The sequence below is a fragment of the Rhinoraja longicauda genome, chromosome 23, assembly GCF_053455715.1.
Source record: "Rhinoraja longicauda isolate Sanriku21f chromosome 23, sRhiLon1.1, whole genome shotgun sequence".
Taxonomy (NCBI): Eukaryota; Metazoa; Chordata; class Chondrichthyes; order Rajiformes; family Arhynchobatidae; genus Rhinoraja; species Rhinoraja longicauda.
Window position 1 is genome coordinate 12,686,308 of NC_135975.1, and position 22,325 is coordinate 12,708,632.

Genomic DNA, 22,325 nt, shown 5'->3' on the forward strand with positions numbered 1-22,325 from the left:
ATGAAATTTCAGTATAGGTTAAGAAATAAATTTTGATCGGCCACATAAGACTCACAACTTATTGAACAGCATCTTGAATAACCAACCATGAAGCAAGTCACAGTCCCAGTTATGAAACACACCAATTTATGGGAGAGTGCTTTGCACAGCCACTGGAAAAGACACCACTTGGGAATGTTTGAGACAAGTCTCTGCCCTTCAAGGAATATGACTCTCTTAGAGTATGTGAACCTCTCAGGGAAACATTGTTCTCAGAGAATGTCCCTGTCCTTTGAGGAAGCAAACTCCTCTCAGAAAAAAAATGGGGATGTAACCTTGGAGAATATGACAACTGTCTCCCAAACTCTCTTTCTGAATTTGTGGCTCTCCCTTGGAGAATGTGACCTTCTCTATTCATCCCCAAAGGAGAAACCATACCCATACACATTTATCTTAAAGTTTTATTAGACTGTTTACCTCAGAATCTATTTAGATTGAGTTATTGATTGATTCAAGGTAGATTGAGTTATTGATTGATTCACACATCTCCCGAACCAGCAGAAACGTAGTCCAAAGGACCAGGAGTAGAGGCCAATCTGAAAATATGCCCGGTAGGCCATTCTATTCCACATCTGCTTCTGGTTTAGTGAAGATCCCGTTTCTTCGGTAGAAAGCAGTTTCCACTATGGCCGTCCGCCCAAAGTTTGGTTTCTTATACTCAACATTCTCCTCTGTTAGGAAAGAAGCACAGAAATTGATTGAACCATTCATCCCATTCCAACCAGGTGCTCACTCCTTTCTAATATAGATCATCCAAAGTGCACACTTGGATGAGTACTGATCTCAGCACAGTGATGAAGAAGAGCACAGGACAAAGCATGGCTCATTGTTCAAGTTCCAAGCTGAAAATAATACCACTAAGCTTCCCAATGCAACATTAGTGGGATAAGGTACACTATGTGTTTTTTTATCTTTCGTAAATCTTCCTTGGTCTAGTGCTGTAGAAACAGCAGTTAGGGCGGTCGTATGCTCCTCCTGCATGATGTGGGATGTCAGGGAGACTTCCAGTGTCACTGAGGACAACTAGGAAAATTGACAGGGGAGAGCCGGTGGTGTACCTTGACTTTCAGAAAGCCTTCGACATGGTTCCACATAGGAGATTAGTGGGCAAAATTAGAGCACATGGTATTGGAGGTAGGGTACTGACATGGATAGAAAATTGGTTGACAGACAGAAAGCAAAGAGTGGGGATAAATGGGTCCCTTTCAGAATGGCAGGCAGTAACTAGTGGGGTACCGCAAGGCTCGATGCTGGAACCGCAGCTATTTACAATATACATTAATGACTTGGATGAAGGGATTAAAAGTACCATTAGCAAATTTGCAGATGATACGAAGCTGGGTGGTAGTGTGAACTGTGAGGAAGATGCTATGAGGTTGCAGGGTGACTTGGACAGGTTGTGTGAGTGGGCGGATGCATGGCAGATGCAGTTTAATGTGGATAAGTGTGAGGCTACCCACTTTGGTGGTAAGAATAGGAAGGCAGAGTATTATCTGAATGATGTCAAGTTAGGAAAAGGGGACGTACAACGAGATCTGGGTGTCCTAGTGCATCAGTCACTGAAATGAAGCATGCAGGTACAGCAGGCAGTGAAGAAAGCCAATGGGATGTTGGCCTTCATAACAAGAGGAGTATAGGAGCAAAGAGGTCCTTCTGCAGTTGTACAGGGCCCTAGTGAGACCGCACCTGGAGTACTGTGTGCAGTTTTGGTCTCCAAATTTGAGGAAGGATATTCTTGCTATTGAGGGCGTGCAGCGTAGGTTTACTAGGTTAATTCCCGGAATGGCGGGACTGTCATATGTTGAAAGACTGGAGCGACTAGGCTTGTATAAACTGGAATTTAGATAATAATCTGCCTTCCTATTCTTACCACCAAAGTGGATAACCTTACACTTATCCACATTAAACTGTATCTGCAATGCATCCGCCCACTCACACAACCTGTCCAAGTCACCCTGCAACCTCATAGCATCTTCCTCGCAGCTCACACTGCCACCCAGCTTTGTATCATCTGCAAATTTGCTAATGGTACTTTTAATCCCTTCATCCAAGTCATGGATGTATATTGTAAATAGCTGCGGTCCCAGCACCGAGCCTTGCGGTACCCCACTAGTCACTGCCTGCCATTCTGAAAGGGACCCATTTATCCCCACTCTTTGCTTTGTCTGCCAACCAATTTTCTATCCAAGCTATTTATTCACAAAATGCTGGAGTAACTCAGCAGGTCAGGCAGCATCTCGGGAATGAAGGAATGGGTGACGTTTCGGGTCGAGACCCTTCTTCAGACTGAAGGGCCTCTACCCGAAACGTCACCCATTCCTTCTCTCCCGAGATGCTGCCTGACCTGCTGAGTTACTCCAGCATTTTGTGAATAAATACCTTCGATTTGTACCAGCATCTGCAGTTATTTTCTTGTATATAATTTTCTATCCATGTCAGTACCCTACCCCCAATACCCTGTGCTCTAATTTTGCCCACTAATCTCCTTTGTGGGACCTTGTTGAAGGCTTTCTGAAAGTCAAGGTACACTACATCCACCGGCTCTCCCCTGTCAATTTTCCTAGTTACATCCTCAAAAAATTCCAGAAGATTAGTCAAGCATGATTTCCCGTTTGTAAATCCATGCTGACTCGGAACGATCCTGTTACTGCTATCCAAATGCTCCGCAATTTCGTCTTTTATAATTGACTCCAGCATCTTCCCCACCACTGATATCAGACTAACTGGTCTATAATTTCCCCTTTAATCTCTCCCTCCTTTCTTAAAAAGTGGGATAACATTAGCTACCCTCCAATCCACAGGAACTGATCCTGAATCTATAGAACATTGGAAAAACCAGGGCATAGCCGTCACAGGGAATGGTAGGGCCCTGGGTAGTAGAGCAGAGGGATCTAAGAATACAGGTACTCTAATGCATGACATCACAGATAGATAAACTGACCTACAATAGGCCGTATCCAGCCTACATTTGCCAGGTCCTATCTTATGATATTAAAATCAGTATCTTAATTTCTCGTCCTTCCTTATCCTTTTCCATAACTATCTTGATACTCAAGAGTTATGGACACTATTAAAGGGATTTTGCATATCTAATCCATGCTGTACTTGCTTTGGAAGAATTTGACGGATTTGCTTTGTGATGTTTGAAATTAACCTACTTTTAAAAATCAAATTTTGTAAAAGAGCTTGGAACTAAAGCATATTGAAGGCAGCCTGATTATATTCAACCCAAATGGAAGAAACTATGCACTCACCACAAATGTAGAGAATAGCAATGCTGCAAAACAATGCTGTGTCTGGATTGGATTGAAGTCTTGACATTGGATGATATTTGATTCATGTCCTTGCAGGCAAGGTCATCAACCATCCAGACAACAGCCTGCTTCCTCTTGTCAGTGGGATCAGCAACCCTTCATGTGATCCAACCCTTGCCCTGCTAATATCCTCTCCCTGTCCAATATCTGGACCGGATCTCCATGGAAATCTATTCCAGCCCTTCATTATTACCGTGTATGGAAATAATTATCTTTGTCCGGCAATACAGATCTCATCGCTCCCAATTAGCCCGGCCTATTGACTCTCACCTATTTTCCAGCCATAATTCCAGGAGGTCGTGAGAGGGTACTCATATTTCTCACTGGGGCCTTTCTTCTTTCGGGTTTTCAGGTATAGGGATCTGCCTTTATCCTCCTTTGAGAATCCATTGTACAGCAGGGCCCGCACCTCAGGAGTGATTGGCCTCATATCATCCAAAGACCTATTTGCTGTTTTCTTCTCAGCTATTGACTTTTTGCACTTTTCCTTCGCTGATGGGCCTGCCACTTTTTCCTGCGCTTTTGGTTCTTTGGTCTGGACGGGTATGCGTGGAAGCTTGGGTATCTTCTTAAGCACAATTTCTCTTTCTGGTGGTTGGCTGAGGTTTCCCTTGAAACGTCTCAACCAACACATCCTTAGCAGATCCTCTTTCGTGATGCTTTCTTTCCAGAAGTTTTGCACCTGGGTGTCCATGTTGAGCTTTCGTTCCATATTTGTGGGTCTTCAGCAGGCCTCATACACAGGTTTTGTGAAACGTGGGACACTAAAAAGGAGAGCATAGGACAGGCAACAAAACTAATGCTCCCTGCACACTGATGAGGTGCCCATGCTGGTATCTAAGCAATCAATACAACAGGAAATGACATGAACAATGAGACTGACGTAGGGAAGTGTAAATTTGCAAAAAGACGGGAGGTGATATGAATGGACCATAAACTGGCTGGGCAGAATGCCACTGTTCTAGTATATCCGATATAATCAAATGCAAAAAGCTCACAGAGGGATTAGGAGAAATCTCTTCACAGAGTTGTGGCAATAGGGAAATCACTCCGACAAACAGTAGTTAATGTATTGATACATTTAAGGAAAAGTTAGGAAAGAATAATTTGAGGAAGGACATCCTTGCTATTGAGGCAGTGCAGCATAGATTCACGAGGTTAATCCCCGGGATTGCAGGACTGTCATAGGAGGAAAGACTGGGCTTGTATTCACTGGAATTTAGAAGGATGAGAGGGGATCTTATAGAAACGTTTAAAATTATAAAAGGACTGGACAAGCTAGATGCAGGAAAAATGGTCCCAATGTTGGGGGAGTCTAGAACCAGGGGCCACAGTCTAAGAATAAAGGGGAGTCCATTTAAAACTAAGATGAGAAAAAACTTTTTCACCCAGAGAGTTGTGAATTTGTGGAAATCTCTGCCACAGAAGGCATCAGAGGCCAATTCACCGGATGAATTTAAAAGAGAGTTAGAGCTTAGATTGTGGATGATCAGCTATGATCACAATGAGTGACGGTGCTGGCTCGAAGGGCCAAATGGCCTCCTCCTGCACCTATTTTCTATGTTTCTAATAAGGAAAAAAAAACAAAGGATACAATAAAAAGCCTGGCGAGAGAAATTTATGCATTGAGTATAAACACTCAATCATTAATTTACTGGGCAGAATGGTCTATTTTGCTGTAAACTCCTCTACCTAGAAATTCATTCCTATTTGTGCAATATGATAGTAGCAGGGTGCTCTATTCCGCTTTCAAATAGTGTCTGGCAATAATCTACCCCCGTGTGTCAAACATAATTCAAGAATCAATGTTGAGACGAAAAGTTCCCCAGGCTTTTCTTACATCAACTAAAATAAATAACTGCTGGTGAGAATATGGGCTTCTTCAGGGTATCTGGGAGGTGATGCATGTTCTGAGGCTTCAGAATTGAAGAGGGGCCGGTTTGAGGGGTCTGGTGCTAAGTGAGGATGTTTGGGGAATGAGAATAGGGCAACTGTAAAAGTTGGGCAGAGTGCCTATCCTGGAGATCAGATAATCAAGGTCAGTCTGACCTGGGGCTTTGACTTTGAGTGTTTAATAGGATAAGCATGGAGGGAATATTTCCACATGCAGTGTTAACCAAATCAAAATCCATAAATTAAAAATAGACACAAATAATTCCAATAAGAAATTCACGAGAACCTACTATATACAAAGATGTTATAATTTTGAATGCACTCAAGAAATTCTAGTAGAATGGCATTAATACAATTGTATAACTAGATAAATTAATGGCCTAGAAGGGAAGAGAATCAAAATAGGGATTTGAGTAGATTCAGGTGGACCACAGACACTGTCAGTAATCAATTGGTCCTAATGATATGATTCTGTGCCGTGGCTTCAATTAATTCTACATCAAATCATTGATCTCTGAGCATTTTTTAATTCAGTTTGCTCTTCTATATAGTGAATAAGAGTAATTACAAGATTGTGTTCAGATTTAACAAGGACTCAAAATCTGCAAAAAAAACAACAGAATACTGACAGCATCTGCAGTTTTTAAGAATGAGCAGTTTTAAAACTGATTAATCTAAAACAGATGTGGACTAAATGCATTTTTTCTTATTAAGAACCAGTGTTTTGGAATACAATGATTTAATAAATTACAACCTGGTAGCCAGCATATGCAGATAGGATTGTTGTAGTTTGCATGTGGGTGACAGCAGTTGTAACTCATTTTTTGGCCAGCACTCAGAATTCTTGAGAATGCTGCTTGCAAAGCCAACATCACTCGTCTGCAGACATCTCCAGTAGTAATGCCAATGGAATTTAAATTCCAATCCATCCCAAGAAAATTCTCTCAGGAACAGGAAACTGGGTTTTGGTTTACTTTTTAAAGAACAACCTAAGCCAAAGGCTATTCCATTCCTGCACTGTAAACACGCACCCGTGCACACTGTTTGCATTGCAGGGGAATGGACAGAAATGGTTTGCCTTTCCATACTTTGCTGAGGAAAATAAATGCTTGTATTATCACAGCTGGGAGTATTTTAGGAACTCTTCAGCAGCTTTGGCAAACTTTTCCTCAAGTTGTAAATTTCCTGTTTTGTTTACTTAGCAGACCCTTGTGTTCCTTACATTCACAAATCTATAAAACCTGATTCCAACAGCAGAGCACGAGGTCTGAACAGCTTGGGAAATGTAAAATGTGCAGCATAGATGGGGGAACAAGAGGCTGTTGTATTATTGATCAATGTCACCTTCGGCATCTATAACCCATCTTCCTTTGGGCAGATTGGATGCAAGGAATTGTTCCTGAGTCTGGGAATGTCTTTCAAAGAATCACCAGTCTGGATTTTACCATAGTGTTAAAGGGGATACATCCAACTGTGAGCTGAGAATGTCCCATTAATCACAGGTACTATGACCTTCATATCATGGGATACAGGACACAACCTGGTTAATTAGCGATATTACTGCTCCAGGGTTTGCAAGTCTGTTTCATCACACATTTTATTAGATGAGACTTAATCCAATTGCACATTTGCTAATAGCCCCTGTCACCTGATTACTCCCTCCAATATATAAAAGGTTACATTTTTAATAGCAGCCTCTCGTTAAACCTAGTCTTGGCTCTCAGAAATTAAAAAAGATAGCTCCTGCCAATTGGTGGCAGGGAAGTTCCATATCATCCACTGTGAAAATGACTGGCAGGATGAAGAATGTAAATCATCACCAAACTGAAATTAAAACCAGATGTTGGGACAGTGCAGAGCACAAGAAGAATCTAATAGACACAGCATAACACTGAGGAACATAGAGAGGTGCTGGGGAAAGTAGGCAAAATACCTCATAGATTTAGAGATGAAATTCCAGTCAAAAGCTTTGAGTTCAGCAAACTCCAGCCCCTTAGTTTAAATATGCCATGTGCAAGATGACAGATTTGGATGATCAGAGATCTCAGAGGGGTACTTAAGTATGATGGGTGAGACTATCGAATGATTAGAAATGAAGTATAAAATTACAAATTACAACATTGCCAGATCTTGAACTAATGGACAAATGGATGGATGCATTCGTTTATTTTACTTTGTGATTTGTGAAAACCATCAAATCCTGTCATTCTTTATTTTCCTTGAGAAACTGCCTCCCGAAACTGTAACTTATGGAAGATGTCAGGTAAACAGCCCCAAAATGTTGATAAATTTCCAAGCGGGGTTAGTGGATGGCTGTTGTCTGGATGGTTGATGACCTTGGCTGCAAGAAATATAGAAGTGATCTCTCAGTATGCTTTTTTGCTCTTTGTCTTCTAAGTGGGAAAGTCCATAAGCTTGGTGTGGTGTGTTGTTGCAAAAACAGTCGGGGGCATGGGGGAGGGGAATAGTGAATATTTAGTACGGTGGATAGAGAACAATAAAGTGTTCTGTTTGTTGTCAAACTTCATTAGTGTTCTCAGTGTTATATTGGCATTGTGTCGATTATTATACTGCCTTGCGCAAAATAGATGGTGGAAATCACAAGGTGAACCGCTTCCTACATGTTATCCTGTCTTTGCCCTGCTCTTCCAGCAAAAATATTTATCTAATGAACAATCCAGTTCAGATTCTAATCAGGATTGCCCTACTGTTCTCCAACTGTTGCCAGAGAAATTTGACAATAGAACTATCAATAAATATCAAAAGGTGTGATATTTAGATTCTCTGTTGGTTGAGACAGAATTTGTCTGGAACCTGTGCAATAATGCTACTTGTCTTTTTTTGTAACCATAAACATGAATAATATTCAAGCACTATTTCCTGCTTTGGATAAGCATCTTGACAAGGTGCAAGATGGCCTGTTGGATGATCATTAAAAGGGCATTGGTACATTCATGTGAACACAGTCCAACACAGCAAATGTAAAAGCAGGAGAAAAAGTAAGCTGGAAAAAAAAGCAATAAGATATCGTTTTCTGTACAAAATCAGAGACCCATGACAAAAATCGCTCTAATGTTAGTTTATTTATTGACAATGATCAGGGACAAGCAACATCATAAATATGCAATGTGAAGACAAGAAAGGACTAGATCAGAACCACATTCAGCTTCTGTTCACTAGCACAAACTGGGACCTGAGCAACACTGAATTTTCAGCACAAACAATCCAGTTTAGTGCCATCCAAAAAAATACTAACCCAACTGAGCTTGGAGCTGGTGCCCATCCTATCTGCCTGAGCATCAGTGCTTTCTGCACAATCACAACTCAGCAGTCAATAATTACTGTATTTTATTCCAGTGTTTAAAAATGTCTACCTTGTTCCCCAATCTCTCAGATAGGCACAGCACAGAGCAATTTGAAATATCAATAGTTAGCACAAGATTGATTTATGCCAGGGCAGGCAGAGTGCCAGTTACAGCCCAGAGTTGCACTTTAAACAATCCCATCAAGGCAGGTACAGAACTGAATGGAAATTAAATCATACTCAAATTTGTAGTAAAGGGTAACAGGTCACTAAATGGTGGGTTGGGATCATGTATACACAGTTGCCATGGGGATTGCTTGCTGCAAAGTCTGGCTAAGATTTGACAACAGAGGAATCAGCCCTCTGCACATTGGACCAGAGGAATCAACACTCAATAAAACAACACAATGACAGAACAACAGCAATGCATGACTGGCACTGCATAGTCTATCTACCGGAAGTCATCAGTACTGAACATTCCTTTGGCACGCCGCAGGATGGAGTCTTTAGAAGCATCGTATGGGTGCTCCTTCGATGGGATCTCCAGCACAGCAGGAATCGATAATGTATGTGCATCAATGACGTGCCGAATCATCTCCGCAATGTATTGATTGATCAGAATGATCCCAATGTCATCTCGATTCAAGAAACTTCTGTAGAGTAAAGAAAAACAAAGGCTTATTCTGAGCTCCTGGCAAGTTGCAGGATCAGCATCGTAACAAAGTCAACTTGCACGCATCCTTCACAGAATCTTGGAGGTAGCCTCAAACCCCAATTATTCAACTCTGAACCCAGAGGCTAGCTGTAGATGCATCTATTGCTTCTAGAAATTTAACAGAATTATTATGGGATTATTTCTGGGAACAGGACAGGAGATGGTGAAGGAAGAGAGTGTAAATTAAGCCCTGGTGTTGAGGACAGGACGGGGAAAGAAAGCTTGTGGTGTTGAGGACAGGACTGGGAAAGAAAGTCAAGGCACCCACAGGACAGGAGATGAGCCAGCCCAAGCTGAGGAGCCAGCTGAGTGAATGAAGTAGGGAGGTCAGCACTGAATTGAACTTCCTGAACAAAAGGAGGACTCACTTCCTTAAACAAACACTTGGACCTACTTTCAGAATTCCTCTGCACATACTGAAAGATTTCACAATGTATCTGAAGCCTATACAGCAGGCAAACCCAGAACTGTGGCCATCTTAGCTGTTACTCTCACACAAGGTCCACGGTGGAAAGAAGGGGGAAACAGCGAGGACATGGCACAGTGTTGAGCTCACCAGCAGCACCTCACACCATGTGTCATTCTGGATTGCACACGTGAAACTCCCATGGGAGTAATCAGGCTCATAGAAAACTTACAACTCCGCAGATCTACCCAATCTAATCTCACCTTCCAGCACTCACCCTGAAGGTCATGGCTCTTCAAGTACCTATCCAAATACTTTTTAAATATGAAGGTTTCTATTTCTACCACCCTTTGAGAATATGAGTTCCAGACCCCTTCCAATCTCAAGGTAAAAAATCTTCATATTTTTTTTAAACCTTCCACCAATTTTAATATCTCTCTGCTTAACAAGATGATCCCTATTCTATCTAGGCCCATCAATTTTATACCCACCAATGAATATCTCTTCTCATATTCTATATCACAACAAATATTGAAGAGCAATCCATTTGCATTTTTAACAACCTCCCCAGTTGTTATCAGGTAACTGAATCATCCTACCACAACTTGAGAGCAGTTCTGAACTACTGTCTCCCTCATTGGCAACTATCTTTGATCCGACTTTTCTGGCTTTACCTTGCACTCTTCACCTTTCCGCACAAGTGTCCAGATCGCATATCTGAAGAGTTCTTCCTCACTCTCAACTACATAACCAATTGTATCATCTACCAACGTCCTCTATACTTAGACATGAATAATTAATTTATGCAATAAAAAAACATGAGACTGAGTACTCTTGCACATCACAAAACATCTATCAATCTTTGCTCTAAGCCAGTGAGCTAAACTGGATCCAGTTTTAGGAAATCAAATGTCAGGATTCACTGTTTTCTTGCACCTTTCCTCGCCCAATGCAAATCCACAATGTTCAAATTAGACTAAACCCCTTCTGCTCCAGACCACCGGCAGATATCCAGACCTGGAAAAATATCAGAAACTGGAACGCCAAATGCAATATGTGCATAGTAGGCTTCCACAAAATCGAGGGTGACAATGATCAGGGTCCCGACCCGTCCCCCCGGGTCCCTCTCCCGGGGAGATGGTCCCCGGCCCGGTTCGCTTTCCATCAGGTGCAGCGGCACTCACTTGAAAGTCTCCTCAATTTCCGCCACACTCGTCTCCTTCTCCACCACCAGAAAGTTGGGCTTGCGGTTCTTGTTGAGCTCGCCGATGCCGCCGAGCAGGAATCCGGTGCAGGTGTCCTCGTCCCCCAGCACTGCGATCAGTTTGCCCCGGCCCGCCATCGCGCACGCTCACTGTGCCCGGCCTCACGCCTGCGCAGTGCCCCTCGTCACGCGGACACCGGGCCTCGGGGACGTCATCCGTCAACTGCCCCAGTACTGAGCATGCGCACGATGCCGCGCCCCCTTGTTACCGTTACCCATGACGCCAGAGCCCCAGTGTTGAGCATGCGCAGTGAGTCCCGCGCCACCCGAGCGAGCGCACGCGGAGAGCGCACACTCGACGTCCTCGCTCACAAAGGACAGAAACATGGTCGCAGGTTTGAAGTGGGATTTCACAGCCACCCTGACCCGTCTGCAGTCATAACAATGTCTGGACCAGCAGCACTCCATCTTCCGTCTGGGCACCTGGCACCCTTCTGGACCTACGGTCAGGTAACTGGCGTTCTGCTGCAATGTTGCCTCAGATTTAGCCCTCTCCATTAGGACAGCCCAACCTGCAGGGAATTGAGGGTGAGGGGAAGTGGTATGGAGGAGTGGCTGGTGTGGATCAGCCATGATCTTATTCAATAGTAGGACACGCTTGAGGGGTTTGGTGGCCTACATCTGGCAATTATTCCTCGCTAACTGCAGCCATTAATCCATTGAACGCTACCTGCCAATCTTACTGCCATCAAATCACTCCGTCTTATCCATTACCCGTCTGCTGACAGCAACTTATTTTTTTCCTTTCCCACCCCTCCCCCTCCCCCCTCACAAAGAAGGGTCTGAAACATTCATTCTATTTCTCTTGCTGCAGATGCTGCCCGGCAGTATCCAACTGCTGCCTTGCCAGCAGTTTGTTTTGTTTCCCTTTTATATTACGTTATATACTTATAAAAAATTATGTTATATACTTATAAGTATGTATTGTGGTCCAAGTCAGTGTGTATTGCTAATCCTAAATGTAAGATGGTGCTGGAATGCCAAATTTGAGAACCAGTGGCAGACCAATGCCTGTGCTGACCATGATACCAATTTAAACTGCACATCTGCCTGCACGTGGTCTCTCCCTCGATTCCCTGTCTGTTATTATGTTTGTTTAAATACCCCCTAAGTGTTGCTATCATACCTAAATGTATAAAGCATGATTAGTATTTTTGCAGATGACACTAAAATATGCGGTATTGTTGACAGTGAAAATGGTTATCAAGAAATACTGCAGTACCTTGATCTGCTGGGGGAAGTAGGCTGTAGAATGGCAAATGGAGTTTAATTCAGATGAGTGTGAGGTACTGCCTTTTTGGAAGTCAAACCAGGGCAGGACCTTCAAATGAATGGTAGGACCCAGGGCAGTGTTGTAGAGCAGAGGGATTTAGAAGTACAAGTACAAGGGTGGTGAAGCTTTTGGCATGCTGGACTTCACCCGATAGACAATAGACAATAGACAATAGGTGCAGGAGTAGGCCATTCAGCCCTTCGAGCCAGCACCGCCATTCAATGCGATCATGGCTGATCACTATCAATCAGTACCCCGTTCCTGCCTTCTCCCCATACCCCCTCACTCCGCTATCCTTAAGAGCTCTATCCAGCTCTCTCTTGAAAGCATCCAACGAACTGGCCTCCACTGCCTTCTGAGGCAGAGAATTCCACACCTTCACCACCCTCTGACTGAAAAAGTTCTTCCTCATCTCCGTTCTAAATGGCCTACCCCTTATTCTCAAACTGTGGCCCCTTGTTCTGGACTCCCCCAACATTGGGAACATGTTATCTGCCTCTAATGTGTCCAATCCCCTAATTATCTTATATGTTTCAATAAGATCCCCCCTCATCCTTCTAAATTCCAGTGTATACAAGCCCAATCGCTCCAGCCTTTCAACATACGACAGTCCCGCCATTCCGGGAATTAATCTAGTGAACCTACGCTGCACGCCCTCCATAGCAAGAATATCCTTCCTCAAATTTGGAGACCAAAACTGCACACAGTACTCCAGGTGCGGTCTCACCAGGGCCCGATAGGGAATTGACTATAGAAATTGGGATGTTATGTTCATGTCAGAGGTGCAGATTCAGGGCCATTCGGCCCATTGAGTGTACTCTGCCATTCAAACATGGATGATCAATCTATCCCTCTCAACCTCATTCTCCTACCTGAAGATAGTGTAACATTTTTTTTTTAATTCAAAGGCCATAACGAGGTAGATTGGAAGATCAGGAAGGGTAGATTGGAAGATCAGGAAGTCATCATTAGTACATGAGAGGTCCATTCAAGAGTCTGATAACAGCAGGGAAGAAGCTATTCTTGAATTATTCATTAAGTCCTGAATGCTGAAAGAAATAGGACTTGGCATTTTGAATTTACTCATGATCATGACTGCTCTTCTGCCTTAATGACTGTCAGAATTTTCTGCATCTTCAATAGCAATTGGAGTGATACCAGAAGACTGGGTGGAAGAGAGCAGAGGGAGGGGAAACATAGAAAATAGGTGCAGGAGGAGGCCATTCGGCCCTTCGAGCCAGCAACACCATTCATTGTGATCATGGCTGATCATCCACAATCAGTAACCTGTGCCCAATATCTCCCCATATCCCTTCATTCCACTAGCCCCCAGAGCTCTATCTAACTCTCTCTTAAATTCATCCAGTGATTTGGCCTCCACTGCCCTCTGTGGCAGAGAAGAGTAGGGTTGAAAAGAAAATATGGGTATCTTATGGGAGGTGAGCATACGGAAGAGGGAAAAGGAGAAGGGTGTCTCAGCTGGTACAAGACAGTTGGAAGATGGGGGTATTACATAAAGTTGGAGATTTCAGTGTTTGCACCATTGGGTTGTAATGCACCCAAGTGGAATAAGAGATGCTTAGTTTAGTTTAGAGTTAGTGTGGAAACAGGCCATTAGGCCAATGCTGACCAATTAACCCGTCACACTGCACAATTTACAATTTCACCAAGCCAATTAACCTACAAACTTGTACGTCTTGAGTGTGGAAGGAAACTGGAGAAAACCCATGCAGGTCACGGGAAGAACGTACAAACTCTGTACACGCAGCACCCATAATCAGGATCGAACCTGGGTCTCGGGTGCTGAAAAGCAACAACTCTTCTGTGCCACTCTGCTGCCTTCCAGTTCTGTTCTTCCATTTTGTGTATGGCCTCACTCTGGCAAATGGAGGAGGCCAAGGTTAGAAAGGGAAGAGGAAGGAGAGTTTAAATGGTTAGTATCTGGGTGATCCAGGAGGGCTAGGCAGACCAAACACATGTGCGACTAAATGGTCGTGTAGATTACACCTGGTCTCGCTGATTCAAGAGGCTTTTTTGAGAGCACTGATTGCGACCAGCCAGGTTGGAAGAGGTGCACATGAACCTCTCTTGCACCTGGAGAACCTGCAGTGGATCCCGTAAGGAAGTGAGAGAGGAACTGTAGGAATAGGTGTTACATTTGCTGCAGTTGCAGGGGAAAGTGCCTGGGCAGGTGTATTATTGAGTGGAAAAGGTTGAGCAAACCATGGAGTTGAGGAGAGTAATCTTTGCAGAAAACTGTGGGGACGGGCATATGTGACTGGTGATGTAATCCTGTTGAAGATGTCAGAATGATATGTTAGATGCAGAGGCTGCTATAATCAAAGTGAAGAGCAGGGAGATTGGATTGGCTGGGCTTCCCATTGAGTGAAGGAAATTGAGAAGTGAACTGATCCAAAATTGATAGGCATAGATAATCCTTTTTGCAATGGTCAGAGGATCATCAAAAATAAGAGGGTATAGGTTTAAGGCAAAAGGAAAGATTTTTAAAAGGGAGCCAAGGGTAATCAACTAAACGACTGACTGTATGTATAAATATATATGTACACTGGAGGTGGTGGAATGGGATATCATTGCTACATTTATAAAATGCACTTCAGCAAGGCAGACAAAAATTGAACTCTTGCAAGCAAATAGATTAGTGTAGGTAAGCAAAATGGTCAGCTTGGACATTATGGGACATAGGGTCTGGTTCTGTACTGTAAAACTATGAAGGGAGATGATGCAAGTCAGAGGGTCAAGCCAGTTTTATGACTGATAACACAAGTTGTTAATTCTCAACCTGGATACCCTATTCAATTCCAAGTAACTGAAGACGAGAGAGTTACTTCCAATAAGACTAAAGCATAAGACAAAATGTTATCAGGTATATTTTATTATTGCCAGACATTGGTTGATGTATCAAATACAAGGGCTCACTGTCATACAAAGTTGTCTAGAAACAAACAAAATAAGAACTCCAACACTGCCACCCATTTCCGAGGGCATGTCCAGCACGTTATGTGCTGTAACCCTTGCATGGTTTAGCTCATTTCCATGAGTACAGCAGTCAAATCACCAAATGTCTTGCTCCAAACTGTCAGTGCAGTATCTGGTCTGGGTAACTAGTGGTTGGAGAAATTGGACATCAGATCATATTGGGAAAGTAACAGGGGATAAAGGGGACGACATGGGATAGGTGGGAGATGTACAGACTGAACACAATGGATGATTAACTAATCCAAGTTTATTGGAACCCATTTCCATCACACCCCACCCTCAACACCTTCTTAGCCTCAGCACAGGGACAAATAAGTCCAAGGATTCCCAATACCCTTTTGAAAAGAACATTCAAAGTCTGTCTTGCTTCACAAGGAGCAGAAGATCAAGAAGGTGATTTATCCTTGGAGCTGCAGCACCTGGAGGGGGTGTCAGTCAGGCATGCAGCCGGTACTGGCTCCTTTCAATACCCTCCAAAACAAGCTCCAATATTTTTACTGCAGAGTTCTTGGGGAAACTCTTAACCAAGGAGAAATTGCCAATTGTTCTGGTAAATTCAGTCAGCTTCTAAAAATCAGTTGTCTGGTGTTTGCCCAGAGAAACCCTTCCCCTAACCCCTCCCACAATCTCCCTACCCGCCCCCACTCCCCCCCCTCCCCAAACACCCCCATCCCTGTAAACGCAGGGCTGGATATTAGTTTTTAAGTTAACTTTTTTTTGTTTTTCTACAAAACTTAGACAATTCAGATCCTCTGGGATGTAACAAAGGTTCCATCAGTCATTCAGGGGACAGTAGCATGGAATGGGCTACCGGGCACACACTCATCGCCCCACTTCACAATCAGAATGTAGTCGCCCTTCTCCTTCACAGTGTATGTGACGTTATAAACACGATTACCCATGTGTTTCACATAAACTTCTTCACAAGGGGTCTTCGGGCCATGCACACCCACCATCAACATATTAGTTCCTGGAACAGAAAAAAGTTACTTCAGTGAGCGCATCACTGCAAGGGATCACAACAAGTGCACATTTGCTGGGTTTCCATCTCAAGCCAGTGAATGAAGGTAATACTAGCCTAGGTATTTATTCACAAAATGCTGGAGTAACTCAGCAGGTCAGGCAGCATCTCAGGAGAGACGGAATGGGAGCACAGTTTAAGCCAGGTTGTGCTTGTGCTTACACTTCCACTTCCTCCAACCATCAAGATAATCGTCATCCCATGTTTTACACTTGCCCCACCTTCCTGACCCGAGACACCCACCTGCTTTGCTGCAGTCCACAGTGAAGTTGTTTTTCTGCCCAATGAAAGCCTTGGACAGGCCAGGCCCTCGAGATACCACTTTGCTGGCATCGGATGTGAATTTGGGCATTGGTCCATAGCCAGCAACTGTGGATGACTTGGTAACTGTTTCAACCAGGACTGTGGATGTCTCGTGTAAACTGTGGCCCCCTGACAATCGAACCCCTGAAATAGAAAACAGGCACTAGTTAGTCCTGTCACAGCTCTCTGGGAGGTGGAGTTAGACTTGATAACCCCATTATTTATATTCCAGTTTAAAAATATTGTATGCTACCCTTTCATGTTATACATTTTTATGATTCAATGAACTTGGGCTCACCTGTGACCTTAGCCTTGAATGGACTGCCAACAATATGTTGAGGTCCACCGTATTTGATGGAGATCAGGTAATTACCAGGGGCCATTGGAGTGTAGGTTACCTTATAACCATCAGCACCCTCTTGGCAGTCCATCTTCACTTTTGACGGACCATCAATGGTGACAGAAAGAGCTCCAGCTCCCGCATTACATGTATTGACAATAAAGTCTGAGGGCACTCCTGCACAAAACATACACAATCACTGTGAGACAATCTTTTCCAGCATTTATAGTCGAGGATGGCTGAAACAAGCAACTAAGCCCCCAAACCAGCATGTATTTCACATTTGGGTACCTGTTATTCTCTGCAAGGATCCTCTCAATTATATTCCAACATCCAAGTCACAACAAGTATTCATCAATATTTATTCAAATCCCTACTGAACCACTATATTCAAGCTTGCAATATTCCAGTTCTCATTACATTGCCCAGCTTGCTGTGCATTTTCAGCATTTTCTGTTTATATCCCACATTTTAAAAATATTTTAACACCACAAACCCATGAACAGATTCTAGCCTGTACATTACAAATGCGTTGTTTTAATATAAAACAGTTCACACTTGCCAAAAAATACATTTCAATCCCTCCCCCACCAGCTATCCATGCATGATGAATCCTGATGGTACATTTGACTTTTAATCAAGGTATTATACCTGTGACACCTCCTTCCAGTCCAGGGCCATAGGCAGAGACCAAGCCAGGATCCCCCGTCTGTCCTGGCTCTCCCACTCGGATCCTGAATGGGCTGCCTGGGATGTGACAGGAATTGAACTTGACATCGATGGAGTGGACACCATTTTCACGTGGTATGAAGCGGATTGCAAAGTTATCTGTGAACAGAAACAGGCTAAGTTCTGGCATATCTCTAAGGAGGGCTGGTGGAAATTAGAGTTAGGGAGGGGTCCAAGCTACAGGGATTAGAAAATTAAGATATAGAGTTTTAAAAAACAGCTGTTAAACTTGGAAACGACATGGGTTAGCAATGCTGGGGGTGATGTATACAATAGGACGTGGTATCAGTATACACATAGAATTTTGGATAACAATAGGTTCACAGAAGCTGGAATAAGGAAGGCTGCCGATTCAATACTAGGGAACATTCAAGATCTGTCGTGCACTATTACATTGGTCATTATGGAAACTCAATTGAGTTGAGGTACTCAATTACATATTCAATCGAGTTGAATTCTTGATTTGAAAGAGTGTCAAGGTTTATGGGGAGAAGGCAGGAAAATGGATTAGGAGGCAGATCAGCCATGATTGAATGGTGGAGTAGACTTGATGGGCCAAATGGCCTAATTCTACTCCTATAACTTGGAGTAGAACTAATTTATGAACCAATACACAGTTATATTCCAGAACTCGCCAGAGAGTTCCTTACAACATTAAAATTTTACACTGATTAAAGGCATGGATGAGGGCATCAGTAGTAGCTGTGCAGCAGCAGAATCAATTAATGCTAAAAAGGTGTTGTTGACAAATAAGATTAGGAGCGCCTCATGGGGACAAATACAACTCGTTTCAAAACTGTCCAGCATAGTTGGCGTTGTCACTAATGTGCTCTCTAGAGTTCTGTGAAGGATTAAGTGATATTTTCTCTGCATAAAGTAGCTGTTTCCCACTTATCCGATCCAATGTCCAACACCTGCAACGAATTGCAACGAGACCTGGGTGTCTTTGTATACCAGTCACTGAAAGTAAGCATGCAGGTACAGCAGGCAGTGAAGAAAGTTACTAGCATGTTGGCCTTCATAACGAGAGGATTTGAGTATAGGAGTAAAGAGGTCCTTCTGCAGTTGTATAGGGCCCTGGTGTGACCACATCTGGAGTATTGTGTGCAGTTTTGGTCTCCTAATTTGAGGAAGGACATCCTTGCTACTGAGGTAAGTGCAGCGTAGGTTCATGAGGTTAATCCCTGGGATGATGGGACTGTCATACGAAGAAAGATTGGAAAGACTGGGCTGTATTCACTGGAGTTTAGAAGGATCTTATAGAGACGTATAAAATTATGAAAGGACTGGACAAGCTAGATGCAGGAAAAATGTTCCCAATGTTGGGGAGTCCAGAACCAGGGGCCACAGTCTAAGAATAAAGGGGAGGCCATTTAAAACTGAGGTGAGAAAAACTTTTTCACCTAGAGAGTTGCGAATTTGTGGAATTCTCTGCCACAGAAGGCAGTTCAATGGATGAATTTAAAAGAGAGTTAGATAGAGCTCTAGGGGCTAGTGGAATCAAGGGATATGGGGAGAAGGCATGCACAGGTTGCTGATTGTGCATGATCAGCCATGATCACAATGAATGGCGGTGCTAGCTCGAAGGGCCAAATGGCCTCCTCCTGCACCTATTTTCTATGTTTTTATCTATTCCATAATTGTCTTCAAATCCAGGAGGTCTTCCCACTACCAGTAGGTGGCACTCTGAGTGCAGCAATCAATAGACCGCTCGTACACACACACAGAAATGGGAGGTGCAGTTACAGAGACTTTGTTGAATTCAGTGCAAAGAGCAAACTGAAAAACAAAGCTTCAGAAATGCTGAGGAAATAGCTCTGAACAAGTTATATGACCTTGTGATGTCCTTCTAGAAGTTTCTGAATTACTGGAGGCTGCAGGGGCCTGGATCTCGTGTTACAGCTTAAGCCCCAGGCAGCTGCTGCAAGAGAGGCCATGGCACATGGTGTGGGAATAATTACTTATTCTGGGTCAGATCGATAACACCCCACAGCTACATAACCGCATCCGGCTCTCCCTTCCACAGCGAATCTACACCCTCTTGCCCTGCCTCACCCTCTATCTTGCTCTTGTCAAAGTCTGGGGCACCTTCCCCTTTCCTGTGCAAATCTGCACAAATTGATTGCATGCTGGATTTCAGTGTCATTGCCCCATCAGAATGTTGAGAAATCAGATGATGAAAATCATTGCAGTCAGCATTGTTGCTCTGGGTTAAATATTGTGTGGCTGGATAGAGGGCGAGGGACAGAATCAGTACAAGGGCAACAGAAGAGGATGTAGCGCAGATGACAAACGAGAGTCCCTTCACCCATCTCAAATCAACATTATCTAGCATGCAGTCACTCACCACTGTCCAGCTCTGACATGTAACATTCCTCCACAGCCCCAGATGGGGTCCGAACTTTTGCATCAATTACTCCTCTCACTCCATTCAGCTGAACTGCAAATGAGGCTTGTTGATTGACCTTCAATCCCGATTCCTGGACATTGATTAAATGGACAAACATTTGAAAACATTTGCCCAAGGCGGAGTCGTCTGTACATGATTTATTGTGTGACACTAAATTTTGACACTGCCCCATCAAAATGTGCCAAAGCAAAGAAAGCAAGTCAATCCGAGTGTTCCCCAACTGGAAACCATGGATCAATCTCAAAATCCACTTGAGTGAAGTCAGATAATCCCAATTGGCACAAGAGATCTAGGTGCAACATTTGCAAAGCCATCAGGAATGCCAAGAGACCAAGCTAAAGTCCCTGAGTAATCGCACAGACACCCATCAATTGCGCAAGGCTTGCATTCTATAATGGGTTGAACAGGAAGTTTGAATTACTGGCCATAACACATCCCTCCCGAACAAACTACATGCAGCCACCCCACTGAAGCACATTAAGTGCCCGCCTTGTGCCCACCTGAAGACTGGTAACAGTGAGTCTGCGGGCAGCATCCGAGGGAGAAGCAATCGGAACAACGAATGGAGAATCTGGGATATGCTCATCGTTGAACTTGATGGATACCTCGTAGTCACCTGGAAAAAGGAACAGCTCAATTAAAGATAAATGTGGATTCAGAAACAGATAAAGGGGCAAATGATTCCATTCAATTTACTGACCAGGTTCCTGCACAATGTAGGAAACGCCACATGAGCCATCCTTGCGATCTTCAAATGAGATCTCTGCTTTGCTTGGACCTTCTACGGCAATGGAGAGACCTCCAGCTCCAGCCTCTCGAGTCCAGATACTGAATTCAGCTTAAATGGAAGAAAGGGAAAGAACAGTGAGTGACTATAGGAGGGAAAGGCACATAATACACTCCACATTCTCACCAAATCTACATCTGTATTTTATCCTTCCCATGGTTGTTCTGCCTCCCACCTCATCCCCAGACTGCTCTGACATTTCTTCCTCCCCCACCAAGATGGGCTCCGAAGCTCCCAGAACTTATTTTGTCTCTTGACACCTACAACACATTTGCTCTGGATATTAATAATTGGAATTTTTGTACTCAGAGTCAGCCTTCATGAAATAATTTTCAGTGTCTGGGTTATGTCCTCAAAAACTTTTAGATCAGGGAACCTTTGAACATTCAGATATGTCCTGTCATTTACAATGTGTTCCCATTGTAAATATGTTGTTCAATGAAACCCTGTCATCAGAAAAATATTGAAATAAACAATGCTGTTGTAGCTATTAAAATTGCTACCAAAATAGTATTCAATCACCTGCAGTCATCTTCCTGTTTAAGAATACAAAATCATGATGTACGTAAAGTTCAGGGTGATTCTACAAAGGGTCTCCACAAGAAGTGCCCACGTCATGTCGAATAAAGACCTTCCATATCTATCGGTTTCTCTAGTCTAGAAGTATCTTAGTCACAATAAGCTTCATTCAAATTTGCCACCATTAATTATCAGAAACTCACCTGGCACTGCAGCAACACCACGCTCCAAACCAGAACCACCAGCTCGAACCTTGTGGGATCCTCCCTCGCCCAGCGGTCCCACTGTGAACTGGAAGGGGCTTCCGGGAACATGTTGGCCTCGATACTTAACATTGACAGTATGAGACCCCATCTCCTGTGGTATGAACCGTACACTGTAAGTGCTGTCTTCTCCCTCAATAATTTCTGCATCATCCATCTTCCCAGATGGGCTGGTGACTTGTGCCGTCATCACCTTCGCCCCAATTTCCACTGTGAAGAAAAAATGACAGAAATATTAGAAAATTTCTTAAGCACACAGTAACACCACACCATAAAGCTATCTTTCCATTTTGTTTAAGTTTGCCAGATGCATACCTTCAGCCCGCGGAATATTGGTAAAGGAGCCCAAGCTTTCACGGCCCATGAACTCTCCAAACACATTGTGGAACGGGTCCCCTCCAACTTGTGTCGATTCCTCCACTCGGACTTCTCTTTTTGTTTCCCCACCACGCGTTTTGCTGATTTCTGTCCGTTCTGTGCGTGTGTAGGTGTGGCTGCTGCGTGTGAAAGTCCTGGTCAAACGCTCTTGGGCGGATACCATCTGGAACCAGTTTCCTAGAAACAAGGTGGGAAGAAAGGAAAGGAGGTAAGGGGGAGAAATGAAGGAAGATCAAGCAAACGAGTAAATGGTGGAGTATGTGGGAATATGTGATATTCCATTTTGACAGATACAAATAAAATGGAGTGACACTGCAAAGGTCTGTGATACAGTGGGATCAGGGTCTGGAATAAAACATTAGTATACCAG

General features: G+C 43.5%; 3 protein-coding genes across 4 annotated transcripts in view; all 3 read right to left on the reverse strand.

Annotated features, from left to right (window-relative positions):
• Window positions 1–600: 600 nt before the first annotated feature.
• On the reverse strand, window positions 601–4,065 carry LOC144604767 (protein SPMIP1-like). Its single transcript, XM_078419412.1, has 2 exons — window positions 3,624–4,065; window positions 601–710 (listed from the first exon to the last, which is right to left on the reverse strand). Exons 1-2 carry the CDS (start codon window positions 4,063–4,065, stop codon window positions 601–603), a joined length of 552 nt encoding a protein of 183 aa, XP_078275538.1.
• A 4,249-nt stretch (window positions 4,066–8,314) lies between these two features.
• atp6v1f (ATPase H+ transporting V1 subunit F) lies at window positions 8,315–11,082 on the reverse strand. The gene is made up of 2 exons (XM_078420139.1): window positions 10,856–11,082; window positions 8,315–9,203 (listed from the first exon to the last, which is right to left on the reverse strand). Exons 1-2 carry the CDS (start codon window positions 11,011–11,013, stop codon window positions 9,002–9,004), a joined length of 360 nt encoding a protein of 119 aa, XP_078276265.1. The 5' UTR covers window positions 11,014–11,082; the 3' UTR covers window positions 8,315–9,001.
• Window positions 11,083–15,896: 4,814 nt separating this feature from the next.
• The window catches only part of flncb (filamin C, gamma b (actin binding protein 280)), a 64,256-nt gene continuing 57,827 nt past the window's right edge, over window positions 15,897–22,325 (reverse strand). For both annotated transcript variants that reach the window (XM_078419638.1, XM_078419637.1), the window contains 9 exons: window positions 21,893–22,132; window positions 21,518–21,787; window positions 20,709–20,846; window positions 20,509–20,624; window positions 19,946–20,078; window positions 17,521–17,697; window positions 16,828–17,046; window positions 16,470–16,673; window positions 15,897–16,175 (listed from right to left, as the gene is read on the reverse strand). In XM_078419638.1, the coding sequence (XP_078275764.1) occupies window positions 15,988–16,175; window positions 16,470–16,673; window positions 16,828–17,046; window positions 17,521–17,697; window positions 19,946–20,078; window positions 20,509–20,624; window positions 20,709–20,846; window positions 21,518–21,787; window positions 21,893–22,132 (1,685 nt within the window). In that variant the 3' untranslated portion in view covers window positions 15,897–15,987. The remainder of the gene's footprint in view (window positions 16,176–16,469; window positions 16,674–16,827; window positions 17,047–17,520; window positions 17,698–19,945; window positions 20,079–20,508; window positions 20,625–20,708; window positions 20,847–21,517; window positions 21,788–21,892; window positions 22,133–22,325) is intronic.

Bases quoted from the DNA above. Each gene is read 5' to 3' on its own strand.
- LOC144604767 (XM_078419412.1), bottom strand. From the start codon at position 4,065: ATGGAACGAAAGCTCAACATGGACACCCAGGTGCAAAACTTCTGGAAA. The intron at 711-3,623 runs GTGAGAGTCAAT...CTTTCCTAACAG, and splicing joins GAATTATGGCTGGAAAATAG to AGGAGAATGTTGAGTATAAG.
- atp6v1f (XM_078420139.1), bottom strand. From the start codon at position 11,013: ATGGCGGGCCGGGGCAAACTGATCGCAGTGCTGGGGGACGAGGACACC. The intron at 9,204-10,855 runs GTGAGTGCCGCT...TTTACTCTACAG, and splicing joins GAAATTGAGGAGACTTTCAA to AAGTTTCTTGAATCGAGATG.